The 17530-nt window shown below is 36.7% G+C and overlaps 1 protein-coding gene across 3 annotated transcripts in view; it reads left to right on the top strand.

Moving 5' to 3' along the window:
- REEP1 (receptor accessory protein 1) overlaps positions 1-17530 on the top strand; it is a 1259835-nt gene that overhangs the window by 567546 nt on the left and 674759 nt on the right. For all 3 annotated transcript variants that reach the window (XM_044062335.1, XM_044062333.1, XM_044062336.1), the window contains exon 2: positions 4482-4554. In XM_044062335.1, coding sequence (XP_043918270.1) covers positions 4482-4554 — 73 coding nt within the window. The remainder of the gene's footprint in view (positions 1-4481; positions 4555-17530) is intronic.

Genomic DNA, 17530 nt, shown 5'->3' with positions numbered 1-17530 from the left:
CATAGGAGTGGGAAAGCTCAGTTCATTATTCAGGAAAGAAAAGTAGATTCAACAAATTCAGTCTGTGGAAGTACAAGTTAAGATGGGCTGGGTCCAATTCTTGTCAAGAAAAATGAATTTTTAAAGAAGCCTAAAAACTAAAAAATGACAAAAGAATGACCAGGTGTTGTGGCCTTATAATCACCATCTCTGACTTCCTATAAAACTGATGAGAGAATTGAAAATATTGTTAACTTTTCTTTTAAATAAATCACGAAAAGTGTTTAAAATACTTGAAGAATGGGACAAGGTAAGCATTAATTCCTTTCAGCTAGGAAGAAAAACAGTCTGTAAACTACTGACCACATAGGCTTACTGTGAAGTGAAATGTCACAGAATCACTGCTGAAATCATGTAGTCATGTTAAGAACATCACATGACAAACTTGGCATAATTTAATTTGCTGGGTGACTAGAATAATGTATTAGAGTCTTTATAAATTTGGATGAAAGCTCTACAGTATTTATTTAGTGTATTTGTTATCAGGGATAGTCTATAATTTACCAAATTTCATTATTTCATTTGCTATTTTAACATCACTACTATTTTTCTTATCTGTTCTTAAGTTACAATTAAAGTCTCCCGCTATTATTATATCCATATTAACACAGACATAATTAAAGATCTTTTTAAACATCTCTCTCTTTCTTTATAACATATGCATATATAGCAATAATTCGAGACATTTCTGATCCGCCTTACATCTAATACTATAATATGTCCTAATTCAGTAATAGTAACATCTAATATCTTGATTTCTTGACACAATATACATATCCCTGAACAAGTGCCTGTTCCCATTTTCCAAATGATAGGCCCATCCCATAACTTTTCAGTTTGCTTCCTTTCTTCTTCTGTTAATAATCTAATATCACCTAGTACAATAATATGAGCATTCATTAGTATACACCATTCTAAAATTCCTGTTCTTCTCTTAACATTTTTCATACTATTAACATTTAAAGCTAAGATCTTTACCCTTTAAACAGTAATTGATATGTTATGTTTCTCATCCTTTATCTTTTTTGTTTTCTTTTGTAATTATACTTTTAAACTTTTTTTTCCCCTTTCTTTTACTTTTTCCCTATGGAATTTTTCTTTTGCCTTACTATTTACCAATTCAAAGATTCTTCTTCACTTGTATCCACAGACCGCTCTTCTTTTCTCTCTCTCCTTTTTTATGTTTTATTCTGTATTTTATGTCTCAGTCTGCCCCTCTTGTTCTTTCCCTTTATTTTTATCATGTTCAACATTTTGTATAGCTTCTTTATCCATACTTTGCACATTTTCTTCACACTCTAACCATGCATGTCCAGTGTTGCCACATTTCTTGAATTTTAAATCACATTTTTTTGCATCATGACCAGTTTTACCACATCTAAAACATTTCCTTTTATCACATTTGCTAATTAAATGATCAGCTTCTCCAGAGGAAAAAAAAACAGGTTTTAGACTGTCCCCTATATTTCAAAAAACTCTGTTACCATTTACATTAATAACACTGGGAATATGTATCATATTATCATTTTCCATCTTTAATATAACCCCACATTCCTATCTTCCAGTCCATAAACCGCTTTCATTGTACATTTTCGTAATGTCCATAACATCTTTACAAAAGCACAATAGATGTTCTTTTAATTCTTTAGCTTTAATATCTGTTCTGAATTGTACTATGACTCTTTTTTTGTCTCTCTATAAAAGGATTGTAATATAAAACCTGACCACGGATAATAATTCTTTTTTGTTCATATTTTTCTATAAAATTTTGCATGGCCTGCCCAGTTTCAAATATTATGGCACAAAATTTCTCTTTACTGATAAGAATAAATGCTCTTACCTCTTTTGCAGTAACACCCAATGGTACAATCACCGATTCCCATACTTCATACCTGTCTAATGCTTTTTCTTTTTTGCTGCTCATGTGTACTGTGAACTTTTTTGTTTATTTTATTTCTTCTTTCTTCTTTCTCCTTCCTTCACTGTCTGTGCATATGATTTTTTATCGACTGCTTTCTCTCCATTTTACTGCTATATTTTTTCCATTATATTGCCCCATGAAATTGCTGCTCCACTTCCTGGTTCACTTTGGTTTACCATTTCTTCCAAATAATTATCCCGCAACCTTCCCAATTGGTGGCTGTAATTATGCATTTCTCAGAAGTAACAGTCTCTCTTTCAAACAATCTCTTCTGAAAGTTTTCCTCTGAATCTGTCTCTGTTACAGCTATAATCTCCTTTTCTTCCAATATCACTATTTTTTCTGCACCCACAGCATCAGAAAAAAACTTCTGGTAGTGATTCTACTATTTCAACTACATTTTCATCAACCTTCACTTCATTTTCAGCCAAAACTGAATCAGCCATATTTTCTTCCTGTTCCTCCTGGCTCACACCATGCCTGGACAGGAAACGGGAAGTCAGGATGTGTAACACACAAATCCCTCCCCGACTATGCAATGAGTAGGGACCAGTTAGTGTAAATATTACCAATGCACAAAGACATAACTGGAGGTTAAAACTGAAAGTTCAGAGGCAGCATGCCTATCTCTTTGTCTGTTATGATAGATAGTTTCTCTAATGTTGTCTGATAAATATATGTGATTTGTTTACTGTTGCTGTCTATCATTATATATGTTTTTAAACAAAATGAAATATTTGAAAAATTCAGAATATATTGGATAACATTGTATGGGAAATTTACTTTCATTTTGCTGCTTTTTAACTTGGTTGTCATTTCTTTTTTTTTTTTGGCTAGAAACAAATTCTAAACCTGTTTTTCATTGTTTTGATTTAGGGTTTTGACTCAGTAGTACTAACACTGCGGTGGTGGTGCTGTCGCCTGACAGTAAGACGTAACGTTCGATTCTCAGCTAGAGCGTCTTCTGTCTGGAGACATGCGTGAATGGGCGTACCTTCGTTGAAGGTTTTGCGTCAGGGCTGGCAACTCGGCACATAAAAATCTACTGCCAATCATTAGCGGACCAGAGTTCCGCTGTGGCGACCCCTAACCAGGAAAAGCTGAAAGATACAACAACAACTCAATAGAGACTATGCATCTGTAGCTCTCTCTCTCTATATATATATATATATATATATATAGTATATATATATATATATATATATATATATATATATATATATATATATATATATATATATCACTAGATAACCTTTCAGGCTATAACATCACTTTATCTTTGAGAGGTATCTGTGAAAGTTGTAGTCTGTGACCTCTCATTTCAGAAGAATGTGTAATTATGCAGCTGTTCAGTCAGTCAGTTCCCCTTCAATTAACCCTTTAAGTCCTTAGGTCAGACTAATCAGGACTTAAAGTAATAATAAAAATGGATCTCGCTGAGTAACACAAATCTCTGTAAACCCTAATGAATACTAATAAACCAATCTAGTCACTGTCATAAAAAGTGTCCAAGTCATGCATGCCCCTTGCTTCTTGACATGGTGTACAGAAGCATGTAACAATATCATTCAAGCCTCCTCTCTCCTCAACCTTTTTTATAAAAAAATGGACCAGAGACCCCAAAAGAGAGACAGATATTGCTCTTATAAACTTAGAAAGTTGGTAGAATAATATGTTTTTGTATTTGTATGCATTTTCTGAAGGATATGAAGTCTAAAACTGGCCATAGCTGTAAGTATGCATGTGAGTGTGTGGTATGGAAGAACCACCATGGCAGGGCTCGCCACCCAGTGGTGTGAACCTTGGTTCTAGATGATTCTCACTGTTATAGTGATACACCAATCCCATGTGAAAAATGGCAAAAAGAGATTGTGGATGGATGGATGAAATTTGAAACTCTGTCATTATTTAGTGACTTCAGTCTTCATTGATTTTCCAGAAAATCACAAATTTTATGAACAGACCAAAAATATAAGGCAGAAAATCTGTGCATTCTGTGAAAATCTGGACAGTTGAGAGGTATGCCTCTGCATAATGAAGCTATTTTCCTTAAGAGTGAAAATTCAAAGATTTGATTTGAGCTAGTTTGCATAAGCTCCATGACTAGTGATTAAACCAATGGAATAGAGTTGGTTGGGTAAGTATCCCTCATCACTTTTATTGTAATTTGCTGGTTCTCCACCACCTCGTCCTCCCCAAGTAAGTAATTATCTACTTTTCTAAATGTACTGAATGTGATTGACTTCAGCTTGGGTGACCTTTCAAGACAGAAAAAGACTAAAAAAGGAAGTAAATGTCCACTTGTTACTAATCATTTAAAGAAAATATGCCTATCTTTACTGATAGTAATGGGATTATATGTGGTTAGTAGAGTATGTTTATATGGCATGCGCTCCTTAATCAACACAGCACTTTATCTTGAAGTTTTCTTTGTATCATTTATTATTTAGTTTAATTGAGCTGTTGCTATGTTACATTGTTCCTTCATCTTTTGTTTCACAAATTTTACCTTGTTTTTCAGGTTGCTGTTTGGCACCCTCTATCCAGCATATTCCTCTTACAAGGCTGTAAAATCCAAAGACATTAAAGAATATGTAAGTATTGGCATTTTCCATTACACACTATTTCTAAAGCATATAATTTTAATGGCAGTCCTTCTGGCTTGTGGGGTAGTCTAACATATTTCATCACAAAAAACACACTTTACTATGAATGGTAATCCAAGCTTATCAGTTTAGCTAAGAAGTTTGGCTAGTCTGTACCAGTGCATCCGTAAATACTGACATATGAGTAAGAATGAAATAGAGTTAACAAAAGCAAAATATTTTATCATTGCCTGTTGTACTGTGCAAACCAAGGATTTATTTGGGAACTGTAACATGTTTTCACTCATTTTGAAGACTCTTTGTTGTCTGCTTAGGCACTGTAGGAGTAGTAGCTGTCATAAAATGCATTTTTTCACATTGTAATTAAAGCAGGATCAATGACTTGGACTGCTTTACCAGGTATCATTACACCAACAGTAGCAAATGTCTCATTTAAAATGTTTGGTTGTTTTAATCTTTTTTTTTTTTAACACTGGGAAGTATGTAATGGGATACAAAAGGCAAACTGACAAATAAGTCACACAAAATACTAAGAATACTGAAAAAAAAACTGGGTAATTACGCAATCCCTAAGCACAATGATCTTAGAATTAGTTATAAAAGTAATCAGACTTGACAGACCTTCCTTTCCAAATACCACAATTATGTCAGGATTTGTTGAAGTGAAAGTGGTATCTTTACAAAGCTGTGCCAAGTTGTGCTGTTTAAAATACAGAAGAAATCAACAATCTGGTTGAAGATAGGTACACAATAGCTTTGGTAAAATTGGTAAGAAACATGGAGACTTCTAGTTCCAACGTTTGACTGAAGGGTCATCTTTGGTTAAGAAAAAGTCTCAGATCAGAGATCTAGTTAAGCTGAGCATGGCTAGTGTTAAGTATCACTGTGACACTCTATTTCAGTTTTCTGGCGAGGATTTGATAAGTAGAAAAAATACCAACAATTTTAATGAAAAAGAGTTTCATACTAATAATGTAGAAAGAACCATGATGTGACAGGTCAGCAATGAGTGACAGAGCTGAAAGCTGAAGCAGGTCTCAAGGCAAAGTAGCCAGAGGTCACCATATTTGTAATTATAAAAAAGCTGAGGCAGAGTCAAGTTTAGGATACAATCCAAGATGTACTGTGAGTGAAATGGTGGACTGGACAAGAGTCCTTGATGGTGTGGTTGACACTGTTCCAGCAGTAGTTTGAGCTGTTGGCACTCATAAGTTGTAGGTACCAATGGTACTCAATTGTCTGCCCTACTATAGCTTTGCAAAGGTTCTGCAGATTTCTTTGTACTTCTCAGGATTGCTAGAAGCTACATGATTATGAGTAATAGGTGGCATCCTGTGTCTGCAGCAGATGACAGTATCTTTTGACAGTCTAGAAATGGGATCATCCCTTGCTATTTAACAGGCAAGATGAATACATTGGTCAGCTGCATTTAGGATAATACTGGGAATATCCAAGATGGCTTGATCAAAGACAGTGGAAGAGAAGGTAGGATTTAATTTAGCTTGGGACTATGTCTAAGTTGAATATACAACAGGATGACCATCTTATTGTGAATGTCATCCCACACTGTGATGTACACGTTTTATCAGTGCCGGAGCAGAACTTGTTATTGTAGCTAATGTTTGATAGACACTATTTCCATACATCTGATGTAGATGGAGTTATTGACAAGGAGCCTGTTGTGTTGACAAAAATAGTAAACCTAGAGGATAACTAAAACCAGTTGTGCTAAAAGACCAGTTGTTCTATGTTAAAGTGAGACAATGAATGCTTAGTGCAGATTTGGTGGAAACTGGCCTTGACGAGAGAGTGAGGTCCACAACCATTAAGGAGAATAAACTTGGCCAAATACAAACTAATACAGAGGAACTTGCACAACAGATTCAGTACTACAGAATGTTCCATTTCATTTAGTTGGGGTATATGGTAATACGTGGTAACCTGTAAATGGTTCATCTCCCAGCCCCATGCTTACACTTATCAAGGGTATCAGAACTCGTCAGAGATTTGGGATGCATGTCTAGGCTTAAAAAGGCCCTTGTGGTCATTAACCTAGTAAACACCTATGAATCTATGAACCTATAAGTAGTATAGAAGGGTGTCAAAAATAACAGAGGAGGAGTTCTATGACTGCAGTAAGTAGAGGGTGAGGAAGAAAAGAAGTCAGGAGAAGTGGGCAAATGGAAACTACCAGTCTTGTTAAAAACATGTATAAGAGGTTATCGATGAAAACAGGAAGGCTTGTAGAAGAATGGGTAAGGGAGACAAGGGTGACAAAACGTATCTGCTTGTACTCTAAAAAAAGTTTTTACTGGTGTGCTATATGCAAATCATTAACTTTAACAAATCAAACTAGATGAAAAACAAATCTCCAAGCTGTTTATAAGCCCGTAAGAAGATGCAAAGTCTTTAGACTGTCATTTGGCATTTTATCAGCATCTGAAGTATTTAGTGAACTGTAGCACAGATGATTAAAGGGATTAATGGTATTGTTATCATCATTACTGATAGTCTGGTATTAAGTGTGAGCAGATATGTTTATGACAGAAGTCTGCTTTAATTGCTGAACAGACTGAGACAACATAATCTCAAGGTGAACAAGAGTTAGGCCAGAGGTACAGAATTAAGCTATATGGGCAATGTTTAACTTCAAATGGCTTAGTACCAGGTGATAAAAGATTAGAACTGTTATACATTTATGGTCACAAGCATATAACCAAACCCTTATAAGATTTCTGGACCTGTTGCCTTAGCTTTCTTTCAAATTTTATTCTGAATCTGTCTGAAATAAATGTGCCATTGATAACATTATTGGAACAAGATGTGGTACTGGAGTGGGAAACAGGAGAAGACCCTTGAATTGATTAAGTCTTTAGCTACAATGAGCAAGCTAGTTATGAAATAGATCAATACTAGTCACAATGGTGCTAAAGAAGTGGCAACATGATGAATTCAGTGATAACATCTCTGTCTCCCAGTTCCAGAGTTTAGAGTATAAAGCTTACCGCCTGTGTGAAGTTTGTATGGTCTCTCATTATCTCTATGGATTTTCTCTGGGTACTCCCCTTTCTTCCCAAAAGTATGTTGGTTGATTGACTACACAACATGTATACACACACACATGTTTATGTATGTATGTATATATATATATATATATATATATATATATATATATACACACACACACACACACACACACACACACACACACACACACACACACACACACACACACACACACGTGTATGTGTGTACATAATTTACCCTTTCTCTTGTGACCTTGGTTGTGGCTGAAAAGCTGAAAAGTGTTCACAGACCAGTACACTTTCCTATTAACAAGTAATAAATAAACAAGGGTGTTTAATTATTCCCATAAAAAAGACAAGTTTAGTCAGAAAAGAAACTGCCTGTGACTGTGAATGGAAGGGAGACATTTCACTAGTGTACCTTAGTGGAAAATAAGTTCAAATGAAAATTACCCAAATTTATGGCAAATTACTTTCAAGAAATCATTGTACAAGACTCCAGCAAGTTTGAAAAGAATGCTGTAAGATATGCAGAAATGTGGCCCATAACTGAATTATAAGCCAGGACAGATGCATATAGTAGATATGCTGAATCATTTTTATTTATTGAAGTGTAAAGAAAACCTCTTGATAGATTAACTTAAGGTTAACTGGGTGAAACGACAATAACGTGGCAGAAAAGAAGCTCAGAGAACTTCAGATATGTTGAGGAAGGTAAAAAGATGATGGTGTTAAAATGAGTTTTCATTAAATCTGGTCTTGCAGAATTGTGCCATTCATAATTCAAAGTGGAGATATGCTGAATATATACTCAATTATTCAAACCACGTAGAGGGATACTTTCAAATTGAGAAAGGAAATGTGGAACAGAACACAGGAGTCTCATTTTGGAGTAGTCAGGTGCAATGAGAAGGCACTCTGTGCACTATTTTGTCCAACCATGTCAAACTCAGGTAGAACAAGTAGTCTAGAACTGCACAGCATACCGCTCAACCTCTTAGTGCAAGAAATCTGGATAAAGCCAGAAAGAATGGGAGGACAAAGGCCCAAAAATAGGGACAGAATTTAAATATTGTTCTTATAAACTTAGAAAGTCCATAGAATAAAAGGTTTTGTATTATTACATATTTTCTGAAGGATATCAAGTCTGAAACTCAAATGTTTGTCTTTAGTATTATTTAGTGACATCAATATTCAATAATTTACCAGAAAGTAAAAAATTTTATGAGGAACAGACCAAAAATATGAGGCAAAAATCTGGACATTCTGCAAAAATCTACATAGTTGAGAAGTATGCTGCACAGTTTATAAAATGCCAGATTAGTAAGCCCAAATGCCTAATAATTTCAAGCTCAGTTCCAGGAAGACCATGGCCTAAAGTTGATGCATATTATTTCTAGTATCAAGATAATATTTATCTCTGCAAAGTATGGTAATTCTTTTTTTTAAAGAAAATTTTTATTAATTAAACATACTTACAATAAATACACAGAAAGGAAGAAATTCAACTTAAAATATTGTTATACAATGATATGAATAAATACTCAGAAAGGAAAAAAATTCAACTTAAAATATTGTTACTTAATGACAGGAATACATTAAATCATCAAAGTAATCTTATACAATTAACGCGTTAAGAATCTTGATATTTCAATAACAACATTTCAAGGTTATCCCAACAACTAAAGGTCTTACTGTGATTTATAGATCTTATTCTGAGCACTTCTTTTTTAGTTTTACATAGTATTGTTGTTAAATTTAAACATTCTTTGAATGCAGGAACTACGTTTGATTTCAATTTTTTTGTAATAACTTTTCTGGTAACTGCCAAGATTGTCCAAAAGAATATTTGCTCTTTGGCTTTTACAGATACAGGAAGTAGAACATTCATTAGTATTACTGATCTAAAGAACAATTATCAGACCATAACCCCTTAAAATGTACTTACCTCTTCTTTTATACATTTAATTTTTAACAGTCCATAAACATGTGTCCAGTCAGCTTTTACATTTTTACTTTATCTCCAACAAACTGAAAAAGCTATTTTACTAAACGTAAAGATTTTATAGGGAGTAACAAACATTCTATGTATATATTTCAACAAAACCACTTTCCAATATAAACTTGAAGAAGTTTGACTAACTTATTTAAGTATCAAAGCTTTATTCTTACCATCTATTGAGTCACTCAGTCCACCACTGTCTAAGAAGTTCCAGAATTTTGCATCAAAATTATTATTATTATCATTGTTTATAATTAACTTATATAGCTTGGACAAGCTTCCTTTGTATGTCAGTTGACCTTCTATAGCAGTATTCATATATTCATATAATGGAGGAATAATGTTCTGTTCCTCTTCACTCATTATCCAAAAATTCATTTAATTTCCTACTGATAGACAATATTAACTGGTTAACAGATTCATCCAACTTATATTCTTTCATTAAATATTATGAAGACTTAGCTTTTCCTTTTTCAAAGCAATCAGACCATAATACTAATCCATTCCTTTTTAGTAAATTCATTTAACATTGATCTGAGTTTCCTGAAATCTAGAGGTATATGCAATAGAAAAACACAAACATTTCCATTTTGATATTAATGGAATTTAAAAAAAATATTTCTTAACTGTTTTAAGAATTGATTTCATATATGCAGAGTCTAAAGAGTGAAATTAATGTCCTTCTAAGGTATATTTTGTTAACCAGATGAAAGTATTATTATATATTTCTAATTTAGCATCTTTAATAAACTTTTAAGAATTTAGTATGCTCAGCTCCTGAATGGTTTTCCATTGACTAATGTAGGTTGAGTCTATCCAGAGGATAATAAAGTTAAAAATTGCAGCAACAGAATACGTTTCTACATCTGGGAAGCTAATAACACCATACTCCCATAATCTTATATGTTTTCTATAAACGATTCTCAGCTTTTTAGGATACCATGAGAATGAAGTTGATGTTTTTTTCCATTTTTTAAAGTTTTTTGTCAGGTATTAAAGCTATTGAATACTATATATATATATATATATATATATATATATATATATATATATATATAGGATCCATTTAGTACATTGAATTTATGTTTCAACGAAATGTAAATTAGCGAGTGCACTTCTGCGAAAGTGCATTTTGTCAAAAATGCACTTTCGTGTGAAAATAAAAATAAAGCCTTAAAACAGGTTATGTACCCAAGGATCCACAAGGGTGGCCCCACAACGGATCCTGGGAACTATCACCCCATAAGTCTGACTAGCCTAATTTGCAAGGCTATGGAGCGTATCATTATGGATCTCATAAACAAAGACATCGGGAACCTCCAGACGCTGGACCCTACCCAGTTCGGTTTTGTTAAAGGCAGATCCTGCCTCCTAAACCTGGTTGACTTTTTTGAAACAGTCACCAAAGCCATAAATGAGGGTAAGGCAGTCCACACTGCCTATCTGGACCTCACTAAGGCTTTCGACACAATACCTCACTCTGGAATCATAAACAAACTAACCAACTTAAACATCAACCCATATGTCACAAGATGGGTTGCAAACTGGCTTACGGATAGAACGCATATGGTCAGGGATGGAAGTGCCATGTCCGACTCTAAACCTGTTACAAGTGGAGTCCCACAGGGCACAGTCCTGGGGCCCCTCTTGTTCGGTATATACTTCTCTGAAGTACAGGCCAGCACAAAAGGACTTTGGCTTACCAAGTTCACTGATGATTGCAAACGAGGAGCCATAATAGACTCCCCGGCCGACATAAGCATTCTCCAAAAGGGTCTTACGGAGACAGATGCCTGGTGTCAGAGCCATGGCCACAAGCTTAACACCAAAAAATGCATAGTCATCACCTTTGGGAAAAACAAGGTGCCCACTAATTACCACATAGGAGGTAACCCACTAAGTACAGAAGAAGTAATTAGGGATCTGGGGACCCAGGTTGATAGTAACCTCTCCTTTGACAGTCACATTGCCAAAATAGTCAGAAAATCCTTCTATATTGCCCATCTTATAACTAAAGGGTTCTCGTCTAGATCTAGAGAGGTCATTGTGCCCCTATACTCATCACTCATCAGACCCATAACTGAGTACAATGCCCCATTTGGGATGTACCTTACCCAGCACCTGCAGCAGCTGGAGAGACCCCAAAAGTTCCATACCAAAAAGATCATGGGCCTCAAACAGTTGCCCTATGCAACTAGGCTAAAGAAACTACAACTCTACTCAGTTGCTTACTGCCTGCTCAGAGGCGACCTCTGCCTGACTTACAAGGCCATGTCCAACCCAGAATTAATGGACATGCTCCACCTTAAAAAAAAAAAACAAATCCATTAGAGCCACATGCTCCTCGGACTTAAACCTCAGCATAGCAATACATAGGACATGCTGGTGGGATAGATTCATATCCCAAAGGCTTCCCACACTTTGGAATAAAATCCCAATTCACGTAAGACAAAGCCCCTTGCTGGCCCTCTTCAAGAGAAATCTTGATGAGTGGATGGGAAACCGTAAGTTTGCACCTGGGATCACTCCAGTGGCACTACTGGACAGAGGCTCTAGAAGTTAAATTATAAGGGTGGAGAGAGCCAAACACATTTTGGCTAGGCTTATAAATGCCCTAGGGCAGATAGCCTAGTATAAACCTATGAACCCATAAAAGTTAAAAAAAAAAAAGAAGAAGAAGAAATAAAAACATGCAGTTTGCATGTTACCTTCGTTGTACATCAATGTTTAGTGCTGATGTACAACTAAGCAAACTAGTGCTGAGATCATGATACAGTGGGGATAAGGGAATATTCCCTTTTCCCACTGTAGTATGACAGAGTGAGAATATTAAAGTAGGGGGGTGTGGGGGTGCAGGGAGGTTTGGCCCCTTGCAAAAGATTTTTTTTTGAGTTTTTTTTTTAAAACAAACAAGTAAACTGGGCAGGAAAAACAAACAATCCAAAAACAGAACAGGAGCCCAACAGTAGCCAGCAGGAAAAGATGTAAATCTTCAAAAGACACTTTTCTTGAACGTAAAATCAATTTAATAAAATTTTTCACGTTTTCGTCACTTTAAATAAAGTAATTTCTTCAGACACACAGACAAACAGCAATTACATTGTTTCTGCACCATTTAAACCTTGTAGCATAAAGTCATGTGACTAATAACAGCAGTGAATTAAAGGTGCAAACCACAGTAATTCAAGTCCTGTTAAAGTAAATCTTAAAACTTACATACTACCTCAAATAAAAAATGAGTATGCAGTCAGTGTACAATATACAAAAATTCTGATGATGTCATAAATGGAAGTTAAAAATACACTATTGTGTAAGATTTCTTAATTATTTAAGCAAACAAGAAATATTACATTTCTCATTCAAACCAGGCAAGCAGAAAGCATTAAGTGCTAACTGCCATTCTAGTTCTCGTACCTCTAATAGTACTGGATATGGGCCACCTCTAATAGCTAATTAGCAAAGCATGTTTCATTAAACGGTGGACATAGTTTCACGTTCCAAGCTATTGACCAATTACTTCCTGATATTAGAGGTGGTCCATATCCAGTACTATTAGAGGTACAAGAACTAGTCTTGCTTAAATTAAGAAATCTTACACGATAGTGTATTTTTAACTTCCATTTATGACATCATCACAATTTTTGTATATTGTACACTGACTGCATACTCATTTTTTATTTGATGTAGTATGTAAGTTTTAAGATTTACTTTAACAGGACTTGAATTACTGTGCTTTGCACCTTTAATTCACTGCTGTTATTAGTCACATGACTTCATGCTACAAGGTTTAAATGGTGCAGAAACAATGTAATTGCTGTTTGTCTGTGTGTCTGAAGAAGTTACTTTATTTGAAGTGACGAAAACATGAAAAATGTTATTAAATTGATTTTACGTTCAAGGAAAGTGTCTTTTGAAGATTTACATCTTTTCCTGCTGGCTACTGTTGGGCTCCTGTTCTGTTTTTGGATTGTTTTCTTTTTTAGTTAGCCGATCTGGCGACTATACTTTAGCGAAAGTGCAGTTTCATTGAAGCGCACTGTTGCTGAAGTGGGCATCTACTTTTCTTTTTCAAAGAAATGTAATTTTGATGAAAAGAAGATCGATATATATATATATATATATATATATATATATATATATATATAATCTATACACACACACACACACACACACACACACACATGTATATATATATATATATATATATATATATATATATATATATATATATATATGGGTCTACTACGTTAGACCGACAGTCCACAACACCGATACCACAAGAACGAAACCGCAAAAACATGAAAGTTCACATGCCCGACAAACCACAATACCGACAGTTAACAAAACAAAATGTTCGCTGTTCCACACAACACACACACAACACAAGCATACCAATAACCTAAAAACCTACACTACACCTTACACACAACTATCTATGCCCTAATCTTAACCCAAACCCTAACCCTAAGGTCTGCCACTATCGCACATTTACCTTACCCGCACCCTAACCCTAACTCACTTAATCCGCCCCTAACCCTCAAGTCCCTCACTATCGCACACTTACCTTACCCACACCCTAACCCACTTAATCCGCCCCTAACCCTCAAGTCCCTCACTATCGCACACTTACCTTACCCGCACCCTAACCTTAAGTCCCTCACTATCGCACACTTACCTTACATGCACCCTAACCCTAAATCCCTCACTATCGCACACACACCTTACACGCACCCTAACCCTAAATCCCTCACTATTGCACACTTATCTAGTTATGCTCACATGTTTCCCATGTTGGTGTTTTCGCTGTTGGGATTCCAAGTTGTTGGTTAACTGCTCGGTCGGTCTTCTGGCATAGGTGATGTCAGTGCTGATCTTCTGAGCTTTTGTTCTAAAGTAGGGAGCCTATATATGTATATATATATATATATATATATATATATATATATATATATATATATCTATATATATATATATATATATATATATATATATATATATATATATATATATATATATAGTTTCATAGTATAGTACTAGGCTATCTGCCCTGGGGCATTTGTAAGCCTAGCCATAGTAATGTACAGAATAAATTTAGAATACTGTGCCTCTGTCTAGTAGTGACACAATGAAGGTCCCCTTATATAATAGAATTAGTTTACTGTGCCCCTGTCTAGCAGTGACACAGATGTGACCCCTGGGGTAAACTTACGATCTCCCATCCACTCATCAAGATTTATCTTGAAGAGAGTCAGTGAGGGGCTCTGCCTAATATGAACTGGGATTTTGTTCCAAAGCATGGGAAGCCTCTGGGTTATGAATCTATCCCTCCAGCATGTCCTATTCATACTTGTGCCGAGGTTTAAGTCTTTAGCTCTCGTGGTCCTGATGGATTTGGATTTTTTGAGGTGGAGCATGTCCATCAGATCCTGATTGGACATGGCCTTGTACGTCAGGCAGAGATAACCTCTGAGCAGGCGGTATGCTACTGAATAGAGCTGAAGTTTCTTTAGTCTGGCAGAATAAGACATATGTTGGAGACCCTTGATCCTCTTGGTGAGGTACTTTTGTGGTCTCTCCAGCTGTTGCAAATGCCGGGTGAGGTACATACCAAATGAGGCATTGTACTCAATCATGGGTCTGATGAGGGAGGAATACAGGGGTACAATGATATCCTTGGATCTGGATGTGAATCCCTTCATGATGAGGTGTGCAAGGTAGAATGTTTTTCTAACCACTTTGGCAATGTGGGTGTCAAATGAGAGGTCGCTGTCGACTTGGGTCCCTAGGTCTCTGATTACTTTTTCCGTACTCAGTGGGTTGCTGTCTATGTGATAATTTGTGGGTACTTTGTTTTTCCCAAAGGGGACGACTATACATTTTTTGGCATTTAGTTTAAGGCCGTGACTCCGGCACCAGTTGTCTGTTTCTGTGAGGCCTTTATGTAGGATGTATGTGTCTGCTGGTGTATCAACTATGGCGTCTAGTTTGCAGTCATCTGCAAACTTTGTCAGCCACAGCCCTCCCATGTTTGCTTTAACATCCGAGAAATAAATGCCGAACAAGAGGGGTCCCAGGACAGATCCCTGTGGGACACCACTTGTGACTGGCTTTGAGTCTGACATTGCTCCAGCGATTTTAACTTTATGGGTTCTATCCTTTAGCCAGTTTGCAACCCATCTAGTGACATAAGGGTTTACTGTTAAGCTGTTGAGCCTATCTATGATGCCTGAGTGGGGTATTGTGTCGAAGGCCTTGGCCAAGTCCAGGTATGCTGTATGGACTGCTTTGCCCTCATCAATGGCTCTAGTGACTGTTTCGAAAAAGTCAACCAGGTTTAAAAGGCAGGATCTGCCCTTTACAAAGCCAAACTGGGTGGGGGTCAAGTGTCTGTAGGTCCCCTATGTCTCTGTTTATGAGTTCCATAATGATTCTTTCCATAGCTTTGCAGACCAGGCTGGTTAAGCTTATGGGGCGGTAGTTTCCAGGGTCTGTAGAGGCACCCCCCTTGTGGAGTGGGACCACTGTTGATGTACGCCAGTGTTCAGGTACATATCCCAAAGTAAGGCTAAAGTTAAATAGCATTTTTATGTGTGGGTTTAGCTCCTCTTGGAGTTCACGTAACACGCAACCCGGGATACCGTCAGGTCCCATTGATGCTGTGTTTTTTTGCTTTGTTTAGGGCGGTTCTCACTTGGACATCTGAGATGACAGGGAGATTACATTCAGCTGGGATAAGTATTTCTTCTTTTGGGGGTGAGGGAGGGGAGAAATTTGCACTGAACCTGTCAGCCAACTGTTGGCAATATCTGTGGGTTCAATGTATTTTTTGTTGTTGTGAACCAACTCTGAGCATATCTGAGGGTTTCCGCCCAGGTTTCTAACATAGCTGAAGAAGGCTTTGTGGTTATATTTAGTGTCCTTAGCGATTTTTCTCTCAAAGATGGCCTTGGATGTTTTTATGAGAGAACGTAGTTTTCTGCTAATGTTGATCAGAGATGTCTTCCCTTCATGGGATTTTGCTCTGACGTACAGTAACTTCCTTCTTTTGTTATACAATTTGTTTATGGCTGAGGTCCACCAGACAGGACGCTTACCTTTGGTGGAGAGGGACTTGGATTTATTTGGGATTGCATGATCCATGCATTCTTGGAGATGTCCACAGAAAGCATTAGTGAAGGATTCGGCATTGTGGGATGTGGTATCCACTGGCACAGTGGGCTTAAAGGATACCATCTCAGTCTTAAGAAGAGTGAAGTCTGCTTTTGAGAAGTTTTTCACTGTGGTCTTTTGTGCTGGGGTGGAGGTGGGATATGTATATCCAGGGTGATTAGTTTGTGGTCAGATCTCACTAGTGAGGGGTATACTTCCGGTGTGGAGCATTTTGTCCCCATGTTTGTGATGATCAGGTCTAGTATATTATCTCCCCTAGTGGGAGAGGTGACTAGTTGTTCCAGTGCATTTGAATTTATGAATTCCAGGAACCTTTGGGCTAGGGTATTAGGGCTAGAATAATGTACCCAATCTATGTTTGGGTAGTTGAAGTCTCCCAGTATGATGGTATTTTGTGATAAATTCATATCCTCCAATGTCTTCAGGAAGGCTGAGTGGGGTTTTTGAGATTGGGAGGGTGGTCTCTAACATGCTACCAGTTGTATGGCAGTTTTGCCTATGGTTAGTTGCACCTGTATGGTCTCTGATGCTTCATGTGTTGCTACTAACCTGGAGGTGTGGGTGTCCTTGATGAATATGGACACTCCCCCTCCCTTTGTGGTTTGGCCCGGGTTTTGGGGCCGAAAAGCATGATACGAGGTATAGCCTGGCAGAGCTGGGGTGCTCTCAGGAGCCTTGAACCAGGTTTCAGTTACTGCACAGACATCGATGTTCTCCATGCTGAGGAGTGCATCAAGTGCCTGCATCTTGAGATTTAGACTTCTGG

This window comes from Protopterus annectens, chromosome 2.part1 (genome assembly GCF_019279795.1).
Source record: "Protopterus annectens isolate FY-2018-M chromosome 2.part1, PAN1.0, whole genome shotgun sequence".
NCBI classification, from domain to species: domain Eukaryota; kingdom Metazoa; phylum Chordata; order Ceratodontiformes; family Protopteridae; genus Protopterus; species Protopterus annectens.
Note: the sequence above shows the minus strand (reverse complement) of the source record. Positions and strands in the feature narration are given on the sequence as shown.